Genomic DNA, 22,967 nt, shown 5'->3' with positions numbered 1-22,967 from the left:
GCTGTGGCCAGAATGGAAATTTACTGATGCCTAAAGTCAATCATCTCACAACCCTATAAACAGCGGCACCGTGGGAAACGCTTTGAGCTCTCCTGGACCGCAGCGGGCTGCGCCAGTGTCTCCCTCGCAGCAGGACGCCTCTCAGAGCTGCAAATTCTTAAGTTTGCATACGGAGGCCTGGCAACATGACGTGGGCTGATCTCTAGTGGCCTTCACTTCTTGAGGTTCAACCCTTCGCCGTTGAGACAGTCATTGAAGCGAGCATTTCCCTGAACTCAAGAGCTATTTTTGATGGGTATCTTTATCTGTGCATTATCAAACTCGCGAGGGATTTTAAGAGGCATTCTTTTATTAGGCCTCTTGTGTGATTACGTGTGTGTATTATACAAATATTGTAGTAAGCTTTATTTAATCACTTTGTAGATGCTAGAGTAACCAAGGATTAGTTACTACTAAATGCCTGTGATTCTCTCCTTATTGTGAATAAACCTAAATTGCTGCTAAATACATATAATCCTTAGACAGAAACCCTTGACCAAGTCTGAGACTAGGATTGGATCTTAGTCACAAAAAGGTTAGAAAACACCGAGAGCACCCTTACCCAGAGTCGCCATGCCAGGAGGTGTGACACCAGCTAGAGTCAAGCAGCGTACATCTACTGATCTGTTCTCTCTCTCTAGTCTTCCCTTCCTTCTGAGGGTTTCCGTCAGCAGGGTTTGCTCCTGAGTTCTTGCAGGTGCAAACAGAAACCGTTCGGTTCTGGCCGAGGAACTATGAGCTATTTTTCAGATAGAAATTTCAACTGCCTAGAATCTTAAGAACGCCAGCTCTTGTAATGAACATTACAGATCACGGTCCACAGGCATTTCTTAGAATCCTAACAATCATTTACATTGGAAAAGACCTTGAAGATCGAGTCCAGCCGTTGACCCAGCGCTGCCAAGGCCACCACTAAACCATGGCCCCAAGCACCACATCTCCCCGGCTTTTAGATACCCCCAGGGATGGGGACTCGGCCCCTGCCCTGGGCAGCCTGGGCCAGGGCCCGACAGCCCTTTCGGGGAAGAAGTTTTTCCCCATACCCAACCCAACCCTGCCCTGGCGCAGCTTGAGGCCGTTCCCTCTCGTCCCATCGCTTGTTCCTGGGGAGCAGAGACCGACCCCCCCGGCTCCAGCCTATTTTCAGGCCGTTGCAGAGAGCGAGGAGGGCTCCCCTCAGCCTCCTCTTCTCCAGGCTGAGCCCCCCCAGCTCCCCCAGCCGCTCCTCCCCAGCCTTGTGCTCCAGCCCCTGCCCCAGCCTCGCTGCCCGGCTCTGGCCACGCTCCAGCCCCTCCATGGCCGCCTTGGGGTGCGGGGCCCAGCGCTGAGCACAGCATTCGAGGGGCGGCCTCACCAGTGCCCAGCACAGGGGCACCATCACCTCCCTGCTCCTGCTGGCCACACCGTTCCTGATACAAGCCAGGGTGCCATTGGCCCTCTTGGCCACCTGGGCACCCTGCTGGCTCATGTTCAGCGGCTGTCGACCAGCACCCCCAGGTCCTTTCCCACCAGGCAGCTCCCAGCCCCTCCTCCCCCCCAAAACCAAAAACCGACCCAAAACTTCGCCTGGGAGAAGGCCAGGTGACTACGTAAGTACCGACTCATCTCAGCATGGCTGTGGGAAGCAATAGGGGAGAGAGAAAGACGTATATGTATGTACAGGTATGCATATGAGAATTCCCTTCCGAGTGCCGCTTCAGGTTGTGGCGGCTTTGACACTTGACAGTAAGTTCCCCGAAACGTAATCTTGTTATTTTTGAGAGTCGTCGGGGTGCTGATGTCTTTGTTTGGCTGCCAGGGTCATTCCCGATGATCCGAATTAGTGCCTTATTGCTTGCATGTATTGAACTTGAGATGGAGCTTGATGCTTCTGGACCAGAAAATAGAAGCGGGGGAAAGAAATGTAGTTGCGCAGGTATATGCACACGCACGTGCGTATACGTGCTTACACGCACGTGCGTCGTGCACGCAGTACGCAGGCATGGTCAGTATGTCTTAAGTTGTTAAGGGGCGGGAAAATATTTGACAGGCTGCAAATTTGTAAGTGTTAACTAAGGTGTTTATGTTAACGAACATTTCTAAGTGTTAACGAAGGCATTTTCATCGCTCTGTTTTGATGCTTCTCTGTTTCAGAACTAAACTCCTGCCCTGCTGGCGGCGCAGTCTGTCGGCGTGTTTGAGGAGGAGCGATCTTTCCTGGGGGCGGACGGCAGCGGATCTTGCGGGAGGGCTGCGGTGAGCGAAGGCAGCCGCAATTCTGGCCTTCATCGCCTGACGTCGGCGGTGCGGTCAGTGCCAGCGCAGGTCACCGTCCTCATCGCCTGTCGACCCCCGGCACGGCCAGGTGAAGGTAACAGGGTAACGGTGGAAATGACCGCTTGCAGTTAACGATCTCGATGAGTGCAGACTGAGGAACTGCACAGTACTAAACACACTACACATAAAAGTTCATGTACTGTGTAAATCTATAGTTTATATAATCATTACATGCTGTTGGATATACCAATGGCAAAAAGTATGTCAGTACATGACTGAAAAATAATCTAACGGGCAGAATTTTATGAACTAATCTCCAAAAAATAAATCAGATCTGTGATTACAATACTAAAAAATAATCTAACAGGCCAAAGTTTAGGACTCATCTCCAAAAAAAAAATCAGATTTGGGATTACATTACGAAAAGTAATCTAAAGGGCAAAACTTTAGGATTCATCTCCAGAAAAAAAAAATACATATATTTGGGATTACAGTACTAAAAAATAATCTAACGAGCCAAAGTTTAGGATTCATCTCCAAGAAAAATCAGATTCCGGATTACATTACTAAAAAAAACGGGCCAAACTTTAGGATTCCTCTCAAAAAAAGAAAAATCAGATTTGGGATTACATTATGAAAAAATAATGGGCCAAACTTCAGGATTCATCTCTAAAAAAAAAAAAAAAATCAGAATTGGGAACGTTGTGCTTTTAATGTTCCTTTACCAGTGGTGTTGTCTGCATTCTTCATGAATTTTGTAGCAGACTTCTCAAGATATTTCTCAGCTACAGGTTTTACTGGAACCTTGTAGGTGATTCCTCTTGGGGTTTGCGAATTCTTCTTGGCGCAGGTTGAGGCGAAAGATGTCTGTGGCCAGAGGAAGCGTGAAGCTTTTATAGGTATTTATACGCAGAAACGTATGACTGTCTGTGATAATATCGAATTAAAGAATAATTTAATGTTTACATAAGCTATATATTTGTGCAGTACATACACTTTTTACGTGTAGTCGATTTACACTTTAGTACTATACAAAAGACCTTCGGCTGGGGCTGCACGGCTAGCAGGCGCGTCCCCTGGGGGGTGGATAGGGGATCCCTCTCTGGAGGGTGCACCGGATAAAATTGAAGAAGGTGCCGCGAACCAACGCAGCCTAAGGGAAGGCCACCCTGACAGAAAACCCACTGGCCCTCCAAGTCATGGGGGTTGGGCAGGAGGCCAACTACCTCCTCCCGGAAAAAAAATAAAAAGTTGCAGAAACGACGAGCATCAACTCGGAGATGGAGAAAATCAGTAATGAAGTGAGGAGGAGGAGATGGAACTGGATCGGTCATGTCCTGAGGAAAAAACCAACAGAAGACTGCGCTGTGGCCCTTGGGGCTCCAGAGCACGCAGCCGCAGACCGATCGAAGTGGAAGAACGATGTTCGCGCCTTGTGTGCCTCCTGGCACTGAGAGAATTCAGATCAGACTATACAAAAGAAGCGTTGTCGTTGTCGGTTCTTACGTTGTCTTCCTCAAATCTGCTTTTTTCCCCTGTATAATGATAAAATTGTACCGCTCCGCTCAGCGGTTATTTATTTGGTGCGTGCTTTTCCCCCGCGGGAAAGGACTCGGTCTCGGTCGTATTTGTTCACCGTAGCGCTCTCCGTTGTAGATTAAATTTCCCACCGTCTCCTCCGTCTTCCGTTTTCTTTCTCCTGCAATCTGTGGTGAAAAACACCACCCGAAAGGCTCCAGGGCTCCCAGCCTTGAGAGCGTGCGTAACGTATCTCTAGTCCCGTTTCAAGGAAGAAATATATTGGCGGTGTCAGACGCAAACAGGGCGGCGCCCTGTTTTAGGAGGAAAGCGTGTCGCGCTTGGAAGCCTTGGGTAGGACCGGAGGGGGTTGCCTTCCTCGGTCGGTGATGAGCGTTGCATGTATTATCTGACCTAGAGTTGATGTCTATCCCGCTTAAGCTCTAGAATTACTCTGAGACCCAGGAAACTCCCGTTTTTGCGACCTCGGAGCTTTTCCAAGCTGCAGAATTAAACGGCTGTCGCAAATTCAAACCCGGCGCGAGGAGATGGGGCCGTGTTTTGAATTTTCTTCCATTGAGGTGTTGGGTCGAGCTCTCGATCCTGGTGATCTGTTTTTCCGTTGGGGCTGTGTGTTCCTTTTTGCGTTGACAGCTGGCATTTCCTGGAGGGGTCAGGTTTGTTGTTCATATTCGCATACTCCTTAAAATGCTGGAAATGGCGACCGCTTTGCCTGTGCGGCGGTGCCCAGATCTTTTGGGAATATTCCATGTACCTTGCAGTGTTCTGGGAGAGGCGACGTCCGGCTTTTTGAGATCTTCCTGCATTTACTCTGCCAAACTGTGCTGCGTTTTTCCAAACAAGCTCACCTCTAATTTTGGATCTGTTCTCTCACAGGATTCCTGGCTGTAACAGACCGATTGCATCAAATAAATGTTGACCTACTGCGTTGGTGGCTTTGCAAATGTCGGGAGGACTCAACGGGTGACCAGAGAAGGTATTAGATGGTTGCTTTTGTTTCTTCCGAGCTCAACAGAGAATATTTTTTTATTGAATTTGAAGAATCTGTGGAAAACATCAAGACTTTTCTGAAATGCTTTGTAAACTCACACTGGTCACCCAGTCTCCAGCTGCTCGTCGTTGTAGATGTCGTGAAGTGTCCTGCCGACCACTTGAACCAGCGGCCCATGAAATCAGGGCATGCGTATTTTTGTCATTGGGAATTCTCTCTTCTTTAGGATATGTAGAAAAACAATTCCTGGTTCACTGGATGTCCATCCCAGACGCTGGATGTCCATCCCAGACGCTGGATATCCATCCCAGGTATCGTAGTGTGCCATGTCACAGCAGGGAATTGTGTAACCTGGAAGAAACTCTCCCGACAAACGCACAACCAACCACCAGATTCTAGTTTTCCCCCCCAAAATGAACAATTACTCGTGAAAAAGGAGCTGTGGATTTTTCGCCTCCCCCACAGAAGGCGAAGGCTGTTTCAAAGTCGCATTCTTGCATTTCTGTTTCCTGAAGAGGGGAAGAGGTCACCTAAAACAATTTACACCATCACGTTTAAAACAAAACCAGGGAATGCTCTGCTTGCTGCTTCCCTGCACGCGTCACGGGAGGTGCCAGCATCTCCGGAGGCGATTGGCGGGTTACGTTTGATTGACGGAGAGAAACCGTGCCGCTTTATTGTGCCTTGCCGGGATGGGGAGACGGGAGGGTTTGCTGACAAACCAGGAGACGTAGTAAATAATCCTGAACTAAATAAAGTTTTCTTAAGGGAAATCTTCAACTGAAAAAGGGTTTTTTTTCCCTCATCCGAGTGTAACTCGCGCCCCAAAAGATGTCAGCGTTTTGCAGAGGGAAAGGCCAGGGTGGAGTTGCTTGAGGAGGCTGACGCGGGGGGTACGCGAGGTTTTACGTCGCGCTTGCACCGCGCCATCCCATGCCGCGGTCAGCTGCTGTTCCCGACGTAATTCCCGTTCCCAAAACGCAGACCGCGCAAATCGCTTCTCACAAGAGCGCTTGGAAGATCTCTCTAAAAATACTATTTTGGAAAAAAAAAAAGCAGCAATTTGGAAGCTTCTGGAGGCCATCGTGGGTTAATTGGGCTTCAACTCTTGGTGCTTTTGCCTGCTCTAAAGGAAGCGGACGTGACCAGAAAGAATCCACGCCCCAGTGCCAGCCCCCCCGGAATAAAGCCCCTCCTTGGCCTCTGTCCGGATGGCGGAGGAAGAAGATTTCGGGGTAACTGATACCGAGGCTGGCGTGGGTTTTCCCCGTGTCTGAGTGCGTGTTCGGGTTCGTTCCGCTGGTCTCTTCCGTCGAGTTGGAAGCGGAAGCAATTGCGCTGGTTCAAGTACAGTGGCAAATTGAGCCCGTGTCTTTCCAGGGCGCTGGTCGGAGGAGATTAAAAGCGTTGCACGAGCTCGGCGCGGCTCCTGTGGAATGGTCGGCTGCTCCTCCGCGAGGGGTCGGGGCAGAGTGTGGCTGGTTTTGTTACAGCCGTCCCTGTCCCCTCCTTTCCCCGCAGACGTGCGAACGACCCAGGCAGCTTTTGCTTTGTAAGCGGAGAGGTTCTTCGCCCAGGTGGGGCAGGGGACGTCTTCCTTCTGCTCCCTCACTTGGAAAGTGTTAGAAATTAAAACCTTTCCCTTTTAAGGAGCTCACCAAAGACCCTTTTCTCTTCAGAGTGCCCCGAGAAAAGCTTCTTGTTGAAAGTCCAAATGCTTTCCTGGTCTTGGGATTGAACTCGAGCTCTTTCTGGGCTCGAAGACCAAGCTTGCGGAGTTCTGCACCCAACGCGGGCACCTTTGGGGGTTTTTGCGCGTTCTATGAGCAGTCGCTTCATCGTCTTTTTACTTGTATTTACCATGGACGTGGGCACAGCCACAGAAAGAGCGGTGCTTACAGGTCTGTGCTCTGTTCCTGCCGAAACTCATTCCGAACAGATCCTGCTGGGTCTGTTTTTTTATAAAATAATCCGGTTTAGGTTGCAGTCGTTTGCATTGGCTGGGATGTTGATGGGACTGGCTCTTGACTGTGATTGTATTTCGGGTTTTGAAGGGCTTGACGCTAAAGACTTCTTTTTCCAAAGGTACCAAGCAGGAGTTGCTTGGCACCGACTGGAGTCGTTGTGCTTATTAGCAGGTTTTTCCTTTTGTATTTGCGTTTAAAGAATTGCCGAAAGGAGCTGAGGAACCCCTGCCACGTTCCCAGTCATCCCACATCCCCCCAGTGCCCCCACATCCCCCTCAGTGCCCCCACATCTCTCCCCCGTCCCCAGATCTTCCCCAGTGCCCCCATCCCCCCAGTCCCCCCACATCCCTCCAGTCCCCCCACATCTCCCCACTCCTCACATCCCCCCAGTGCCCCCACATCCCCCCCTCCCCACATCCCCCCATCCCCGTACCCACCTGGACGTCACCCCACCCCCCCACCCCCCGCCCCAGTCCCCACAACCCTGCCACTGGTCTCCACGTTCCCTCTGTCCCTCCGTCTGTCCCCCTGTCCCTCTGTCCTTCCATCCCTCCATCCCTCTGTCTGACCCCTCCGCCCCTGACCCCGCCCCCTTCCCCCCGCCCACCAATGGGAGCGCGCCCCAGGCAGCGGAGGCCAAGATGGCGGCACCGGTTGCCCAGCAACGCGACCAGGGCCCGGGACTCCCGGCCTGCGCCCGCCAGGGCTCCGGTTCCCCAGGGCCAGGGCAGGGACCGGTACCGGTACCAGCACCGACCCCTCCGTCCCCTCCCGCCCCCCGGCACCGCCGCGGCGACCCTGGGGCCGCTCCGTGCTGAGCCTGGCCCTGCCTGGGAAATCCCAGCCTGGGCGGGGCAGCGCGGGTGTAAACGCAGCCCGGGGGGGGGTAAATACAGCCTGGGGGGGGGCAGATCCAGCCCCGGGGGGGTAAATGTGGGCCCATGGGAGGGCCCCAAGGGGCCGGGCCCTGCCTGTGGCGGGGCTGGGTCTGCCCACGGGCTCTTCTGGTCTCTGCTGCCCCACAGCGAGGTGTCCTGCCCCACGGTGAGGTCCCCAGCCCCACGGCGAGGTGGTCTCCAGCCCCCCCAGGGAGGTCTCCAGCCCCATGGCAAGGTGGTCTCCTGCCCCACGGCGAGGTCTCCTTTCCCCCCAGCCCCATGGTAATCTCGCCAGCCCCATGGTGAGGAGGTCTCCTGCCCCACAGGGAGGCCTCCTTACCCCCCAGCCCCATAGCAAGCTCGCCTGCCCCACAGCAAGCTTTCCCACCCCACGGCAGGGCCCCGGCCACCCCACGCTGCCATGAGCTCCTCTGCCTCACGGCCAGCTTTTCCCACCCCATGCCCAGGCCTCCCCCCCGCACTGTGAGCCCCATGGTGAAGTCTTCGCCCCTCCACCGTGAGCTTCTCCACCCCACAGCAACCTCGTCAGCCCCACGGCAACCTTCTCCACCCCATGGCAAGGTCTCCTGCCCCACCGCAAGCTCACCTACACTCCGGGAAGGTCTCCTGCCCCACAGCGAGGTCTCCTGCCCCATGGCGAAGTCTCCTGCCCCATGGAGGACCCTGTCATCCGCATCCCCCCCTACCACTACGTCCACGTGCTGGACCTCAACAGCAACGTCACCCGCGTGGAGGTCGGGCCCCACACCTACGTCCGCCAGGACCATGAGAGGTGGGTGCTGTGCGGTGGGGGTGGGGGGGCGTGTCTCTGGCTATAGGGCCCCGGGGGGGCTCTATAGGGCCGTACAGGGCTGGGGGGGTGGTTGAGGGACTCTATAGGGCCCTGGGGGGGCTCTATAGGGCTGTTCAGGGTTGGCGGGGTTGGTTGGGGGCCTCTATAGGGCCATAGGGGCTCCGTAGGGCCCTGGGGGGGCTCTATAGGGCTGTTCAGGGCTGGCGGGGTTGGTTGGGGGGCTCTATAGGGCCGCAGAGGGCTGGGGGTTGGTTGGGGGGCTCTGTAGGGCCCTGGGGGGACTATAGGGCTGGGGGGCGGGCGGGCTCTATAGGCACCCCACGGGCCACCCCCAGTGTGCTGTTCGCCCTCGCGGCTCATGCTGGTGGTGCCGCCCAGCCATTACTGCCTGGTGCTGCACCCGGTGGCGCAGGGCCCGGCGGGGGCCGTGCTGGTGGACACGGCCGGGCAGGCCCGCCTGCGGCACACCGACCTCGAGGTGCGCCTGGCCCGCGAGCCCTTCCCCCTCTACCCCGGTGAGGAGATCCAGCAGGTACCTATAGCCCCTGCCGCCGCCCCACCGCTCCCTACGGCTCCTCCGGCCCCTGTGGGCCCCATGACCCCTCTGTAACCCACCCCATAGCCTGCCATGGTCCCCTATAGCCCCTGTGCCTCCTCCGGCCCCTGTGGGTCCCATAACCCCTCCCTAACCCGCCCCATGGCCTGCCATGGCCACCTATAGCCCTTGTGGCTCCTCTGGCCCCTATGGGCCCCATAACCCTCCCTGTCCGTGTGTCCCCAGGGCATCAACCCCCACCCGTGTGTCTCTGGGGTGTCACCGCCCCCCCCCCATCTGTGTGTCTCCAGGGCATCACCTCCCCCCGTCCGTGTGGCCCCAGGGCATCAACCCCCACCCGTGTGTCTCTGGGGTGTCACCCCCCCCCCCCCCCATCTGTGTGTCTCCAGGGCATCACCTCCCCCCTGTCCGTGTGGCCCCAGGGCATCACCTCCCCCGCGTCCGTGTGTCCCTGGTGCGTCACACCCTGTCCGTGTGTTCCCGGTGTGTCACCTCCCCTGTGTCCGTGTGTCCCCAGGGTGTCACCCCCTATGTCTGTGTGTCCCCAGTGTGTCACCCCCCGTCCGTGTGTCCCCAGGGAATCACCCTCCGCATCCATGTGTCCCTGGGGCATCACCCCCCTGTCTGTGTGTCCCCAGGGCGTCACCCCCTGTCCGTGTGTCCCCTCCCTGTGTCCGTGTGTCCCCAGGGCGTCACCCCCCATGTCCGTGTGTCCCCGCAGCATCACCTCCGCTGTGTCCGTGTGTCGCCAGGGTGTCACCCCGCTGCAGGTGGTGCTGGCCAACACCGCCCTGCACCTGCGGGCCCTGCTCGACTTCGAGGCCGAGGACGGGACGCGGGTGGTGGCGGGCGACGAGTGGCTCTTTGAGGGCCCCGGTGAGCAGGGGCGGGGGCGTCTCCCCCTTGGGGATCCCAGGCTGACGGCGCCGCCCCCCAGGCACCTACGTCCCTCGCAAGGAGGTGGAGGTGGCCGAGACGCTGCAGGCCACTGTCATCAGCCACAACCAGGCCGTGCGCCTGCAGGCACGCAAAGAGTGCCTCAACTGCCGCGGTGCCCGCTGCGTCACCGGTAGCGCCCGCCGCCCCACCCCGCGCCCCCGCCGGCACCCCGCAGCGCCCCTGGGACCCCTGACCCACCCCGCAGCACCCCTGGGACCCCCGCCCCATAACCCCCACCCCGCAGCACCCCTGGGACCCCCACCCCATAACCCCCATCCCACAGCGCCCCTGGGACCCCCACCCCATAACCCCCACCCCGCAGCACCTCTAGGAACCAACCCCACCCCACAGCACCTTGGGGACACCCACCCCACCCCGCAGCACCCGTGGGACCCCCGCCCCATCCTATAACTCCCCCACCCCACAGCGCCCCTGGGACCCCTGCCCCATAACCCCCACCCCACAGCGCCCCTGGGACCCCCACCCCATAACCCCCCTCTGTCACCCCGCAGCACACCTGGGACCCCTGCCCCACCCCATAACCCCCCTCCCCACCCCACAGCACCCCTGGGACCCCCACCCCACCCCATAACCCCACCCCACAGCACCTCTGGGACCCTCACTGCTCCCACCCCACCCCCATAACCCCCGTCCGTCACCCCGCAGTACCTCTGGGCCCCCATCTTGTCCCCCAGCACCCCTGGGACTCTCCGAACCCCCGAGACCCCCATCCCAGCACCCTTCACATCCTCCCACCTGCCCCTGGGGACCCCCCGGCACCCTCAGGGCTGCTGGTCCACCTGTAGCACCCCCCGCCCCCCAAGGATGCTCCAGATCCATAGGTCCCTCAGCACCCCACGGTTCTCCCCGCACCCCGATGACCCCTGGGGTCCCAGCACCCCTGGGGCTCCCAGTTCCCCCCGAGCCCCCCAGCACCCCCAGCACCCATCCCCCTGCTCCCAGGCGAGGAGTGGCTGGTGAAGCAGGTGGGTGCCTACCTGCCCGGCGTCTACGAGGAGGTGGTTGACGTCGTGGATGCCTACATCCTCACAGACAAGGTACTGAGCACCCTGACCCTGGCACCCATGGGTGAGCGGGCCCCTCCGGACTGCGTTTGGGGGTCCCCTGTCCCTATTCCGCCGCACCCATGGATGACAGGAGCCCTCCAGGATGGGCGAAGGGTCCCCATTGCCCCTTGATCCACCACGGTGGGCACCCTTGCGCCCACGGGTGATAAGGACCCTCCAAGGGGGGCAGCTGGGGGGTTCCTACAAGCCACCCTGTTCCTGTGGCCGCTGCGCCCATGGGCGACGAGGGGGTCCCGTCCCCTTCGCCCCTGCTGTCCCTGTTCCCCCTGCACCCATGGGCGACGAGGCGGTCCCGTCCCCTTCGCCCCTGCTGTCCCTGTTCCCCCTGCACCCACGGGTGACGAGGGGGTCCCTGTTCCCCCTGCCTCAGTGGGTGATGACCCCCCCCTCCCGCCTTTCCTGCTGCACCCATGGGTGATGAACCCCCCCCGGGATAGGTTTGGGGGTCCTGCACCCACGGGTGATCAGGACGCCCAGGGTGGCTTTGCGGGGGGGGGGTCCCATGTACTGGTTCTGCCCTCGTGGGTGACGAGGCCCCTCGGGGGTGGGTTTGGGGGTCCCGTCACCCTCTCTCCCTGCGCCTGCGGGTGCCCAAGGCCTGCTGGGGCCAGCTTCACCTCTCCCCTCACCCGCCGCGTCTCCGTCCCCCCGGCAGAAAGCCCTGCACCTGCGGGCGACGCGGACCTTCGAGGACGAGCGGGGCCGGACGTGGCGGACAGGGGAGGAGTGGCTGGTGACCCAGGCCCAGAGCGAAGCGTACATCCCCGAGGTGTTTGAGGAGGTGGTGGCCGAGGTGACGGTGACAATGGTGGGACCCCGGCAGTACTGCGTGGTGCTCGACCCCGTGGGGCCCGACGGGCAATCCCAGCTGGGCCAGCAGCGCGTTATCAAGGTGGGCACCCAAAGGTGGCCCCTGGGGACCCGCAGGTGGCCCCCAAGGGACTGAGTGGAGCCTTAGCTTGCCCGTGGGTCTCCCGAGGAACCCTAAGACCGGGACGTACCACCGTCGTGTCACTGGGGGACCCCGAGGTGCCCCGAGAGACCCAGGACCTGAGCGTGGCCCCCAGGGCCACTTGGGGCGCTCTGAGGGAACCTCGTGTGTGCCTAGGTGGCCCCAAAAGTCTCAAAGGTGGCCCCAAGGGTCCCTCTGAGGTCTCCCCAAAAGGCACCCCTGAAGGACTCTACCTTAGCCCTGAGGTGTCCCCAAGGGTCCCGAAGGTGACCCGGGGGCCGTGGGGACCATGGGTGGCCCTGACGTAGCCAAACGTGGTCACAAAGGTGGTCTTGGGGACCCCAAGACACCAACGTTGGCCCCGATGCCCTGCTGAGGGACCCTAAGCTCCCATAGGAACCCATGGGTGGCCACCAGGAACCAGAAGTTGGCCACGTAGACCCCTGAAGGTCTTGAAGGTGGCCCCCAGGGACGTCCCCGAGGGTCCCTAACGCACCCATGTCCCTGCCCTCTGTCCCACCATGTCCCACTGTCCTTCCCCCGTCTCCCCCCGTGTCCCCACACCCCCGCCCCACGTCCCCACCGCTTTGTCACCTTCCCATCCTGCTGGTGACACGGTCCCGCATCCCCAGGGGGAGAGGTCCTTCTTCCTGCAGCCAGGTGAGCGGCTCCAGGCTGGCATCCAGGATGTCTACGTGCTCTCTGAGGATGAGGGGCGGCTGCTCCAGGTGCTCCAGACCATCAAGGACACCGATGAGGTGGCCCAGGGGACACCCGGGGAGCAACTGGGATGACCGGTGGGGTCAGGGGACAACACGGGGGGGACACCTGGGAGCCCTGGGGGACAGTTGGGCTACGTGAGGGACTCCTGGGGGATCTGGGGGGGGTCCCCGCATCCCCAGGCCGGCCGCTGACGCCAGTCCCCGCATTCCCAGGAGGGGACGGAGGTGATGCGGCGGGCGGGTGACCGCTGGCTGGCCCAGGGCCCCCTCGAGTACGTGCCGCCGGCCGAGGTGGCCGTGCTGGAGCGATGCCGGGCCATGCCCCTCGCCGACAATGAGGGCATCTACGTGCGCGACATCCGCACGGGCAAGGTGCCCGCCCTGGCGCCGCGGCTCCTATAGCTCCCCTGGAGCTCCTGGTAGCCCCCTAGAGCTCCCTCTTGGCCCCTATAGCTCCCTTATAGCCTCCTTGGGGGCTGCCTATAGCTCCCCCACAGCTCCCATAGGCTTCCAGGGCTCCCCTACAAGAGCTTTCTATAGACCACCTATAGCCCCCCCAAACCCCTACGGCTCGCCCACAGCTCTCTATAGCGTCCCGCAGCCCCCCCATAGACCCCTGTAGCTCCCCCCCAACCCCTATAGCTCCCCCATAGACCCCTGTAGCTCCCCCATAGACTCCTGTAGCTGCCCCCCTAACCCCTATAGCTCCTCCATAGACGCCTGTACCTCCCCCCTAACCCCTGTAGCTCCCCCATAGACCCCTGTACCTCCCCCCTAACCCCTGTAGCTCCCCCCTAAACCCTATAGCTCCCCAACCCCACTAGAGCCCCTTATAGCTTCCCGTAAGTCACTCCCCGTAATCCCTATAGCCCACCATCGTCATGCAAGCCCCTATAGTCTCCTGTGCCCCTTTCCACTGCTCCACATTCCCTTAGTGCCCCCCATACCCCCTCCCAGTGCTCCCAGTAACCATACACCCCATCCCAGTATCCCCCCCAGTGCTCCCAGTATTCCACGCATCTCATCCCCATGCCCCCAAATGCAGTCCCAGTCTCCCAGAACCCCTCTCAGTGCCCCCAGATATGCCCCACACCTCATCCCAGTGCTCCCAGTACCCCATATACCCGCTCCCAGTGCCTCCAAACCCCATCCCAGTTCCCCCAAACCCTCCCAGTACCCCCCCCACATCCCAGTGCTCCCAGTACCCCGTATACCCGCTCCCAGCGCCTCCAAACCCCATCCCAGTTCCTCCAAACCCTCCCAGTACCCCACCACCACATCCCAGTATCCCTTACACCTCTCCCAGTGCCTCCACACACCCCTTCCCAGTGCTCCTGTTGCCCCCCAAGCCCCTCCCATGGCGTTCCCCGACCCCGCAGCGGCCGTCCCGGCCGGGAGGCGCCCTGAGGTGGCTCTGGGTGCAGGTGCGGGTGGTGACGGGCCAGACCTACATGCTGACAGAGGCCGAGGAGCTGTGGGAGAAGGAGCTGCCCCCCGCGGTGGAGGCACGGCTGGCCGAAGCCCAGGGAGGCACCCACGGCGCCAATATAGGGGGCCACTCCTCCTCCAGCCCAGACCTCGGGGTCCCCCAATGCGACTGCACCCACGCTGTCACCTACCAGGTCCCCCACAACGCTGCCGTGCAGGTCTACGACTACCGGGAGCGGCGAGCGCGGTGAGCGCCCGTGGTTACTGGGCGCGGGGGAGGAGGGACGCAGTGGGGATGGAGGAGGAGGTGGCTGGGGGGGAAGAGATGGGGATGGAGGGGGCACGGAGGGGGGGGGGGGCTGGGCACCGGGTGACGTTGCTGTGACCCCTGGGCTGGTTCTCAGCGCGATCTTGGCCCGTGGCGGCTGTCCTTGGCATGTGGCCGCTCTCCTTGGTGCGTGGCCGCTCTCCTTGGCGCATGACCGCTCTCCTTGGTGCGTGGCCGCTCTCCTTGGCGCATGACCGCTCTCCTTGGTGCGTGGCCGCTCTCCTTGGCGCATGACCGCTCTCCTTGGTGTGTGGCCGCTCTCCTTGGCGCGTGGCCGCTCTCCTTGGCCTGTGACCAGTGTCCTTGGCCTGTGGCCGCTGTCCTGGGCCTGTGACCGCTGTCCTTGGCGTGTGGCTGCTGTCCTTGGCGCATGACCATTGTCCTTGGCCAGTGACCGCTGTCCTTGGCATGTCTGTGGCCAGCTGGGCCCAGCGCTGGTGGTGCTGGGCCCCGGGGAGCGAGGTGACGCTGTGGGCACCGCCGTGGCCTTGGCACGTGACCCACGCCCTTCACATGGTTTTGGCGCACGCCGGAGCGGCGAGAGGAGAGAGTCGGTGGCATAGGGCCCTGGGGAGCAAGTGACAGCGCAGGGACTCTCGTGTTACGGCACGTGCTCGGGTTCAGTCCATGCGAGTCGCGCTCAGGGATCCTGGGCTCCAGAGGCCGGAGGGAAAGTCGGGAGCGGGGAAGACGCGCCCTTGGGAGGAGAGGTTCAGCTTAAAGAATATGTAAGGAAATGTATAGGCCCATGAGCCCTGCTGGGCTGCAACGACGAGTGCTGAAGGAGCCGGCCGATGTCACCGAGAGGCCACTCTCGATAATCCTTGCTCAATCCTGGCGACTGGGAGCTCCAAGGCTGGAAAGGTCACCCTCACCTTCCAGAAGGGCAAGGAGGAGGACCCGGGGAGCTCCAGGGCGCTCAGCCTCTCCGCCGTCCCTGGGAAGGTGATGGAGCAGCTCAGCCTGGAAACCATTTCCAGGCGGGTGAAGGACAGGAGGATCCTCAGGAGAAGTCAGCATGGATTCACCAAGGGGAGGGCGGGCTTGGCCAACCTGAGAAACGTCTGCGATGAAGCGACTGGGTTTGGAGACGAGAGGAGAGCAGTGGCTGTTGCCTGCTGGGACCTCGGGGAGGCTTCGACACTGTCTCCCACAAGATCCTCACGGAGACGCTGATGAAGTCTGGGCTGGATGAGCAGTGAGGTGGGCTGAAAAGCGGCCGAGCGGCCAGGCCCAGAGCGTGGTGACCGGTGGCACGAGGCCTAGTTGGGGGGCAGTAAGTAGCGGTGTACCCCAGGGATCGATACTGGGTCCAGTGCTGTTTAACATCTTCATTAACACTCCAGATGACGGGGCAGGGTGTGCCCTCCGCCAGTTTGCAGATGATACCAAACTGGAAGGAGTGGCTGGTACTCCAGAAAGTCCTGCTGCCATCCTGAGGGACCTCAACAGGCTGGAGGAATGGGCTGGCAGGAACCTCATGAAGATCAACAAGGGGACGTGCAAAATCCTGCCCCTGGGGAGGGACAACCCCAGGCACCAACATGTGCTGGGGGCTGAACAGCTCAGACCTGGGCCTCCTGATGGACACCAAGGTGACCACAAGCCAGCAGTGTTGCCAAGGTGGCTAATGGTGGCCCAGGCTGCGTTAGGAGGAGTGTGGCCAGCAGATGGAGGTGATGCTTCCCCTCAGCTCAGCACCGGTGAGGTCCCACCTGGATGCCATGGCCAGCGCTGCGCTCCCCAGTACAAAAGAGCCACGGACGTACTGGAGAGTCCAATGAAGGGCCACAAAGATGCTGAAGGGACTGGAGATCTCTGACCCCCCGCTAGACGTGGTCACGGGCCGCTGGCTGTTGGTGGCCCTGCTTGAACGGCGGGGCTGGACAAGATGGCCTTCAGGGGTCCCTCTGCACCGCAGCCACGCTCTCATCGTGGCATCCCGTGGTTCCGTGACGTCTCCTTGGCGCGTCCTTGTCTTGTCCCCTTCGTCCTTGGCACGTCACCGGCGCCCTTGGTCCGTCACAAGGCGCTGCTGGGTACCTGCGTGTCGTCACTCCGGCAGGGTGGCTCTGACGCGCTACGGCCTGTCCTTGGCATGTCCTCGGCGTGTGCTCGGCGTGTCCTCGGCATGTCGCCCGTGCCCTTGACGCGCTCTCGCCCTCTGGCAGGGTGGTGCTGGGCCCCGAGCTGGTGGTGCTGGGCCCCGGGGAGCAGCTGACGGTCCTGTCCCTCTTGGCTGGCCACCCCAAGCGTCCCCACGCCTGCTGCAGCCTCTGCCTCCGCCTTGGCCTCTACTTCTGCACCGACATCGTCACCATCGAGACGGCTGACCACGCCCGCCTCCAGCTCCAGCTGGCCTACAACTGGTGGGCGGGGCTTTGGGGGGGTGTGTGGCTTGATGGGCGTGGCTTTTGGGGCGGGGCAAGGGCTTTGGGGAGGGGGCTCCGGGGCAGGACTTGGGCCGTGGGGCTGTGGTCAAACTGGGGGTGGAGCTGGGGACTTGTGGGCGAAATTGGGTGGGGTGGGTGGGGCTCGGAAAGGGGGTGTGGCCTCAGCACTGGGGGTGGAGCCTAGGTATTCAGGGTGGGGCACTGTGGGGGCGGGACCTCTATGGAGAGGGCGTGGCCTACAGCCAGGAGGCGGGGCTTGGCAGGGAGGTGGAGCCAGATGCCAAATGGCCTTGGGGCGGGGGCGGCTGTGGGTGGGACTGGGGTGGGAGCGGCCCGGGGTGGGCGGGGCCTGAGGGCGGAACCGCCCCTCCCCCCCCGCAGGCATTTCAAGGTGCTGGGAGACCCCAAGGCCCTGGGGCGCCTCTTCAACATCCCCAGCTTCATGGGCGATGCCTGCAAGGCCCTGGCCTCCCATGTGCGCGGCGCCGTGGCCGCCGTCACCTTCGACGACTTCCACAAGGTCTCGCTCAGCCGCGTCCCCTTCCCCCCACCGTGTCCCCGCCTTCACCCACCTCACCCACGGCCGCCACCGGTGCCGCCCTCCGTGTCACCGTGGGTGGCCCCGATGTCCCCGTGACTCCCCAGTGTCCCAAGAACTCAACAAGGTTGACCTCAGCCACGTTTGGGTTTGATGAAGCCCCGCGTGCTCCCCCTCCCTGCCATGTCCCTGCCATCCCCGATGTCCCCAAGCATCTCACGTGTCCCTGCGTGTCCCCAGAACTCCAATCGTCTCATCTGCTCGTCCGTCTTCGGCTTCGACGACGGCGGGCGGCTGTGTCAGCAGGTCTGCTTCGCCCTCAATGGGCTGGTGGTGACGAGCGTCGACATCCATAGCATGGAACCCGTGGACCAGCGCACCCGCGACGCCCTGCAGTGCAGCGTCCAGCTGGCCATCGAGATCGCCACCAACTCCCAGGAGGCCGCCGCCAGGTTCCCACGTCCCCCCGCCTCACCTCCCCTCCCTCCCGCCTCCCCTCCCACCTGGATGCTGCCAGGTCTCGGTGTCCCTCATGTCCCCAAATGTCCCTCCCTGTCCCCCGCGCCCCGCCACGTCCCACCTACCCCCTAAGTCCCCCCGTGTCCTCTGGTGCTTTCCTCCCTCCCCCCATGTCCCCAGATGTCCCCTGCCGTGCTCCCCGTACTAACCGTGTCCCCCCACGTCCCCTGTTTCCCCGCCGCGTCCCCAACGTCCCCCTCATCCTCGCCCCTCTGTCCCCCATCCCCAGGCACGAGGTGGAGCAGTTGGCGCAGGAGGCCCGGGGACGTCTGGAGCGCCAACGGCACCTGGATCAGGTGGAGGCCGAGCGGGCACGCAGGGAGCTGCTGGAGCTGGAGGTCCTCAGGTCGGCCATCTTCCCAGCACGCACTGGGGTCGCCCGCCTTCCCAGGGGGCGCCGGGGCGGGGCGCATGACTCGGCTTCCTCCTCCCTCCCCCCTCCTCTTCTTCAGCCCGGCGGTGGAGAGCACGGGGGTGGCGCGGGCAGAGGCGCAGGCCCGGGCGGAGGCCACCCGCATCGAGGGCGAAGCCATCATCCTCCAGGCCAAGCTGAAGGCCAAGGCCATCACCATCGAGACAGTGCGTGGGGAAGGGCGGGGCCCCCGGCGAGCCACGCCCCAGGGCGGGGCAGGGCGCGTCCCGACGCTGACCTTCCGTCCCCCGACAGGAGGCGGAGCTGTCGCGACTGGAACAGGTGCAGGCCCAGGAGCTGCGGGTGCAGTGGGAGCGGGGGGAGGTGGAGGCAGCGCGGGCCCAGGCGCTGGCGAAAGTGGAGGCCTCGCAGGTGCGGGAGGTGGCGGCCGCCCTGGGGCCCGAAACCATCCGGGACATCGCCCGGGCGGGGCCCGAGCTGCAGGTGAGGGGTGTGGCCTCTGGGGGCGTGGCCTCTGGGGGCAGGGCCTCTGGGGTGGAGGAGGGGGAAAGGCTCTGTGTGGTGGGTGGGCAGGGGGTGGAGCTACCTGGAGGGGGTGGTGCCTGAAGGAGGCATGGCCACCTGGAAGGGGTGGAGCCTTGGCTGGGGGTGGGGTCTCTGTGGAGTGGGTGGGGCTTTGCTGGGCGGGGCACCCTCTGGACTGCTGGCAGGGGGTGTGGTCTTCAGGGGGTGGGGTCTTCAGGAGGGTGGAGCTTCTCTTGGGAGGGTGTGGCCCGAGGGGGCAAAGGGGTGGGGTTTGCCATGAGGGGCGTGGCCTGCCAGGAGGCATGGTCAGCACCATGCCCGCCCCCAGGTGAAGCTGCTGCAGGGCCTGGGGCTGCAGTCCACTCTCATCACCGATGGCACCGCCCCCCTCAACCTCTTCGCCACCGCCCGTGGGCTTGGCCCCGCCCCCAGATAGCCCCACCCCCCGAGGCCCCGCCCCCTGAGGACTCCAGCATCCCACACTCCCCGAGACCCCCCGCCTCCGGAGTGGTCGGAACCAGCCCAATAAACAGAGCAGGTGGCAGCGGTGGTGTCTGCCGGCTGGTGTGACGTCATAGCGACGCAGCGACGTCAGAGGCGGCAGTGCTCGGAACTGCAGTGGCGTGACCGCGAACAACCCCGCGCTCACGGGGCGGGGCACTGTGGGGGCTGTGACGTCAGCGACGAGGGCAGCACCGTCATTGCCCTGGGGGTGTCGGGAACTGTGAGGTCAGCAGTTGGGGACGGCGTGATGTCACAGATGATGCCAGGGCTCGTTAGGAAGGCGGCCCGGCAGGACTGGCTAGGGCAGAGTTTTGTGCGCCGGCACCTTTTCATCCTTCCATTCCCCCTGCTCCCCCCTCACCCAGTCCTCCAGGGCCTCCCCTCCCCACCCACCCCGTGTGCTGCGACGCTGCCTCACGCGTCCCTGGCACCCCGCGAGCCGTCCGCGCTGCCGCTCACCCATCACCGGGGCCGTCGGATCTGCACCGCGGGGCTGAGCCTTTTCCCGGGCTTCCTTCGAGTCCCTGATTTGCGTTCCCGCCTGCTGCCAGGCCCCCGCCCTCCTCCGGGATGCGGAGACGGGGAAAAGGACCTGGGGGTGTTGGTCGACAGCTGCTGAACATGAGCCAGCAGTGTGCCCAGGTGGCCAAGAGGGCCAATGGCACCCTGGCTTGTATCAGGAACAGTGTGGCCAGCAGGAGCAGGGCAGGGATGGTGCCCCTGTGCTGGGCACTGGGGAGGCCGCCCCTCGAATGCTGTGCTCAGCGCCGGGCCCCGCACCCCAAGGCGGCCATGGAGGGGCTGGAGCGTGGCCAGAGCAGGGCAGCGAGGCTGGGGCAGGGGCTGGAGCACAAGGCTGGGGAGGAGCGGCTGGGGGAGCTGGGGGGGCTCAGCCTGGAGAAGAGGAGGCTGAGGGGAGCCCTCCTCGCTCTCTGCAACGGCCTGAAAATAGGCTGGAGCCGGGGGGGTCGGTCTCTGCTCCCCAGGAACAAGCGATGGGACGAGAGGGAACGGCCTCAAGCTGCGCCAGGGCAGGTTTGGGTTGGATTTTAGGAAAAACTTCTTCCCCGAAAGGGCTGTCGGGCCCTGGCACAGGCTGCCCAGGGCAGGGGCCGAGTCCCCATCCCTGGGGGTATCTAAAAGCCGGGGAGATGTGGTGCTTGGGGCCATGGTTTAGTGGTGGCCTTGGCAGCGCTGGGTCAACGGCTGGACTCGATCTTCAAGGTCTTTTCCAATGTAAATGATTGTTAGGATTCTAAGAAATGCCTGTGGACCGTGATCTGTAATGTTCATTACAAGAGCTGGCGTTCTTAAGATTCTAGGCAGTTGAAATTTCTCTTACAGCTGACTTGAAAATGAAAAGTATTCTTGCTAGCCAAGAATTTGTCTCTATCCAAGGACAGAAAACTACTGGTTTGGAAGCTAAAGGCTCCCTCTGCTACTGGCCAAGCCCAGCCCATATTTGCTTTTGGCCATATGTTTCATGCACAGAGACTTTGTTTTCCACCTGTTCTGTTCTTCCCCATACTTGGTGTTTCTCAGCGTGACACAATTCTGCTCCTGGGTTGACTGGGAACATTCGTACCCATCCGTGCTTTGCTCTGGGTTTCGGCCTGGCTACGAATCGAGGCTATTCTGAGAGAAACTCCTAACTCAGTTTCTCAAATTGAAAAAACTTCTTGAATTGTCGAGGATTCTTGAAACGACTTGGCTTACAACCCTCAACCTTGCTCAGGGTTCCTTAAGGAGACAGTGGGTTTTGATGTCGTGAGTGTCATGGCTGTCTTCCTCAGCCAGTAACTCAGCGCGGCAGATGAGCAGACGGCAGGAGGAGCGGCTGAGGTCCCCGCGGCTCCCGTACGCCATCTGGGGAGGCCGAGTTCCCAGCAGGCCTGTTTGGATGGAACAGCCCCGCTATGCGCATCGCTGTAAGGGTCCCACGTAGGCTTGGACCCTCACGGCTTCGTTACGGGTCTGGAGGAGAGGAGAGCTTCCAGCTCTGTTTGCTCCAGAGGGCACGGCGTACGAACAAGGCAAAAACTGTTCGATGAACCGGATTGACATGGGGGAAGCGGCAGCAGTCAGAGAATTCCCTCTGAGAATGAGCAATCGCCTCCGAACCAAAAAACTAACATGACCCCAGGTCATAGCGTCTTTATTTTTGCAAAGCTTTGTAAACTTTGGGAAGATTATCCCTAGTTTATGACTCCAGAGACAGGGAATTTGCCTGCCTTTGAGCAATTTGCCAAAGCAAGTTTTGGCAGAGCTGGGAGCTGAAACACTTAAAGCCCCGAACTCTGCTGCCTGTGGATCGCCTCGCGCTGCACCTCGGGAGTGTTCGGCTGCCTTCCCGCAGCGGGCCCGCGTTCCTGTTCCGGTGGGCATCTCTGTCTTTGCTGCCAGCAAGGCAAGGAGAACACAGGGAAGGTGCAGAGTGTTTCTAGAGGAAAGTGCAAGAATAGGTGGCGAAAGAAAAGAAGACGGAAGAAAGAAAAAAAGAAGAAAGAAAGAAAGAAAAGAAAAGGGGAAGGAAAGGAAAGAAAAAAGAAAAAGAAGAAAAAAGGAAGGAAAGGGAGGAAGGAAGAAGAGAGAAGGAAGAAGAAGGAAGGAAGAAGGAAGAAGAAAGAAGGAAAAGAAGAAAGAGGAAGAAAGAAAAAAGGAAAGAAACAAAGGAAAGAAATGAAAAAGAAAGAAAAGAAAAAAGGAAAGAAATTAAAAGAAAGAAAGGAAAGAAAAGAAAAAAGAAAAGAAATGAAAAGAAAGAAAAGAGAAATGAGAAAAAGGAAAGAAATGAAAAGAAAGAAAAGAGAAACGAGAAAAAGGAAAGAAATGAAAAGAAAGAAAATGAAATGAGAAAAAGGAAGGGAATGAAAAGAAAGAAATGAAAAAAGAAATGAAAAGAAAGAAAAGAAAATGGAAAGAAATTAAAAGAAAGACATGAAAGAAGGAAAGAAATGAAAGAAAGAAATGAAAAAAGGAAAGAAATGAAAAGAAAGAAAAAGAAATGAGAAAAAGGAAAGAAATGAAAAGAAAGAAGTGAGAAAAAGGAAAGAAATTTAAAAAAAACCAAAAAAGAAAGAAAAAAGGCATACGGTGCAGCAGGGCATAAACGGATGAAAGGAGCGTTTGCCGCAGCTGGTAGGCCAGTCAAAGAAAGTGCAACGCTTTCAGCACAGGTCACCTCCTCCCCTCCCCCTGCTGCTTAAAGCCTCCTTCGTAAGACCTAAATGGTGCCTTTTCCGCCCCGATTGAAGCGCTTTCCCCATCCCTCTTCGCCCCTCTCTTCGTTTCAGGAGAACCTCACCAGGTTTTGCTGCGCGCCCACGAGAATGAGGCCGGCTCTGCACAGCTCACGTGCGGTTCATGACGTTTGGCCCGCTGCAGTCACTCGGCTCGCACCAGAGTTGTTTCCCGTTTTCTCTTCCTGCACATCCTAACCCACGCTGGATTAGCGCTAGGAAGCGCAGAAGGATCTGTTGAAATGTTGTAAAAAAGGATCAGCTAACGGTATTGTAATTCTCCTTTTCAGATTTACGAGGGGACGGCTCAGATTCATCCTCTCCGAGGATGGAGACTCCACAGCCTCCCTGGGCAGCCTGTGCCAGGGCCCGACAGCCC

At 60.2% G+C, this 22,967-nt stretch overlaps 1 protein-coding gene across 1 annotated transcript; it reads left to right on the top strand.

The window, feature by feature from the left end:
- Positions 1–2,190: 2,190 nt before the first annotated feature.
- LOC309603492 (major vault protein-like) lies at positions 2,191–19,309 on the top strand (the record flags this gene model as incomplete). Its single annotated transcript, XM_082338325.1, is given in 19 exon segments — positions 2,191–2,389; positions 8,209–8,463; positions 8,820–8,832; positions 8,834–9,016; positions 9,793–9,916; positions 9,978–10,109; positions 10,943–11,037; positions 11,723–11,959; positions 12,652–12,777; positions 12,955–13,113; positions 14,166–14,416; positions 16,669–16,866; positions 17,272–17,410; positions 17,669–17,880; positions 18,177–18,293; positions 18,400–18,526; positions 18,615–18,803; positions 19,174–19,266; positions 19,268–19,309. Coding segments are annotated over 18 exon segments (2,556 nt in total). The 5' UTR covers positions 2,191–2,389; positions 8,209–8,344.
- Between the last annotated feature and the right edge of the window lie 3,658 nt (positions 19,310–22,967).

The sequence above is a fragment of the Platalea leucorodia genome (assembly GCF_965183815.1).
Source record: "Platalea leucorodia genome assembly, contig: HAP1_HAP1_SCAFFOLD_113, whole genome shotgun sequence".
Lineage (NCBI taxonomy): Eukaryota > Metazoa > Chordata > Aves > Pelecaniformes > Threskiornithidae > Platalea > Platalea leucorodia.
Note: the sequence above shows the minus strand (reverse complement) of the source record. Positions and strands in the feature narration are given on the sequence as shown.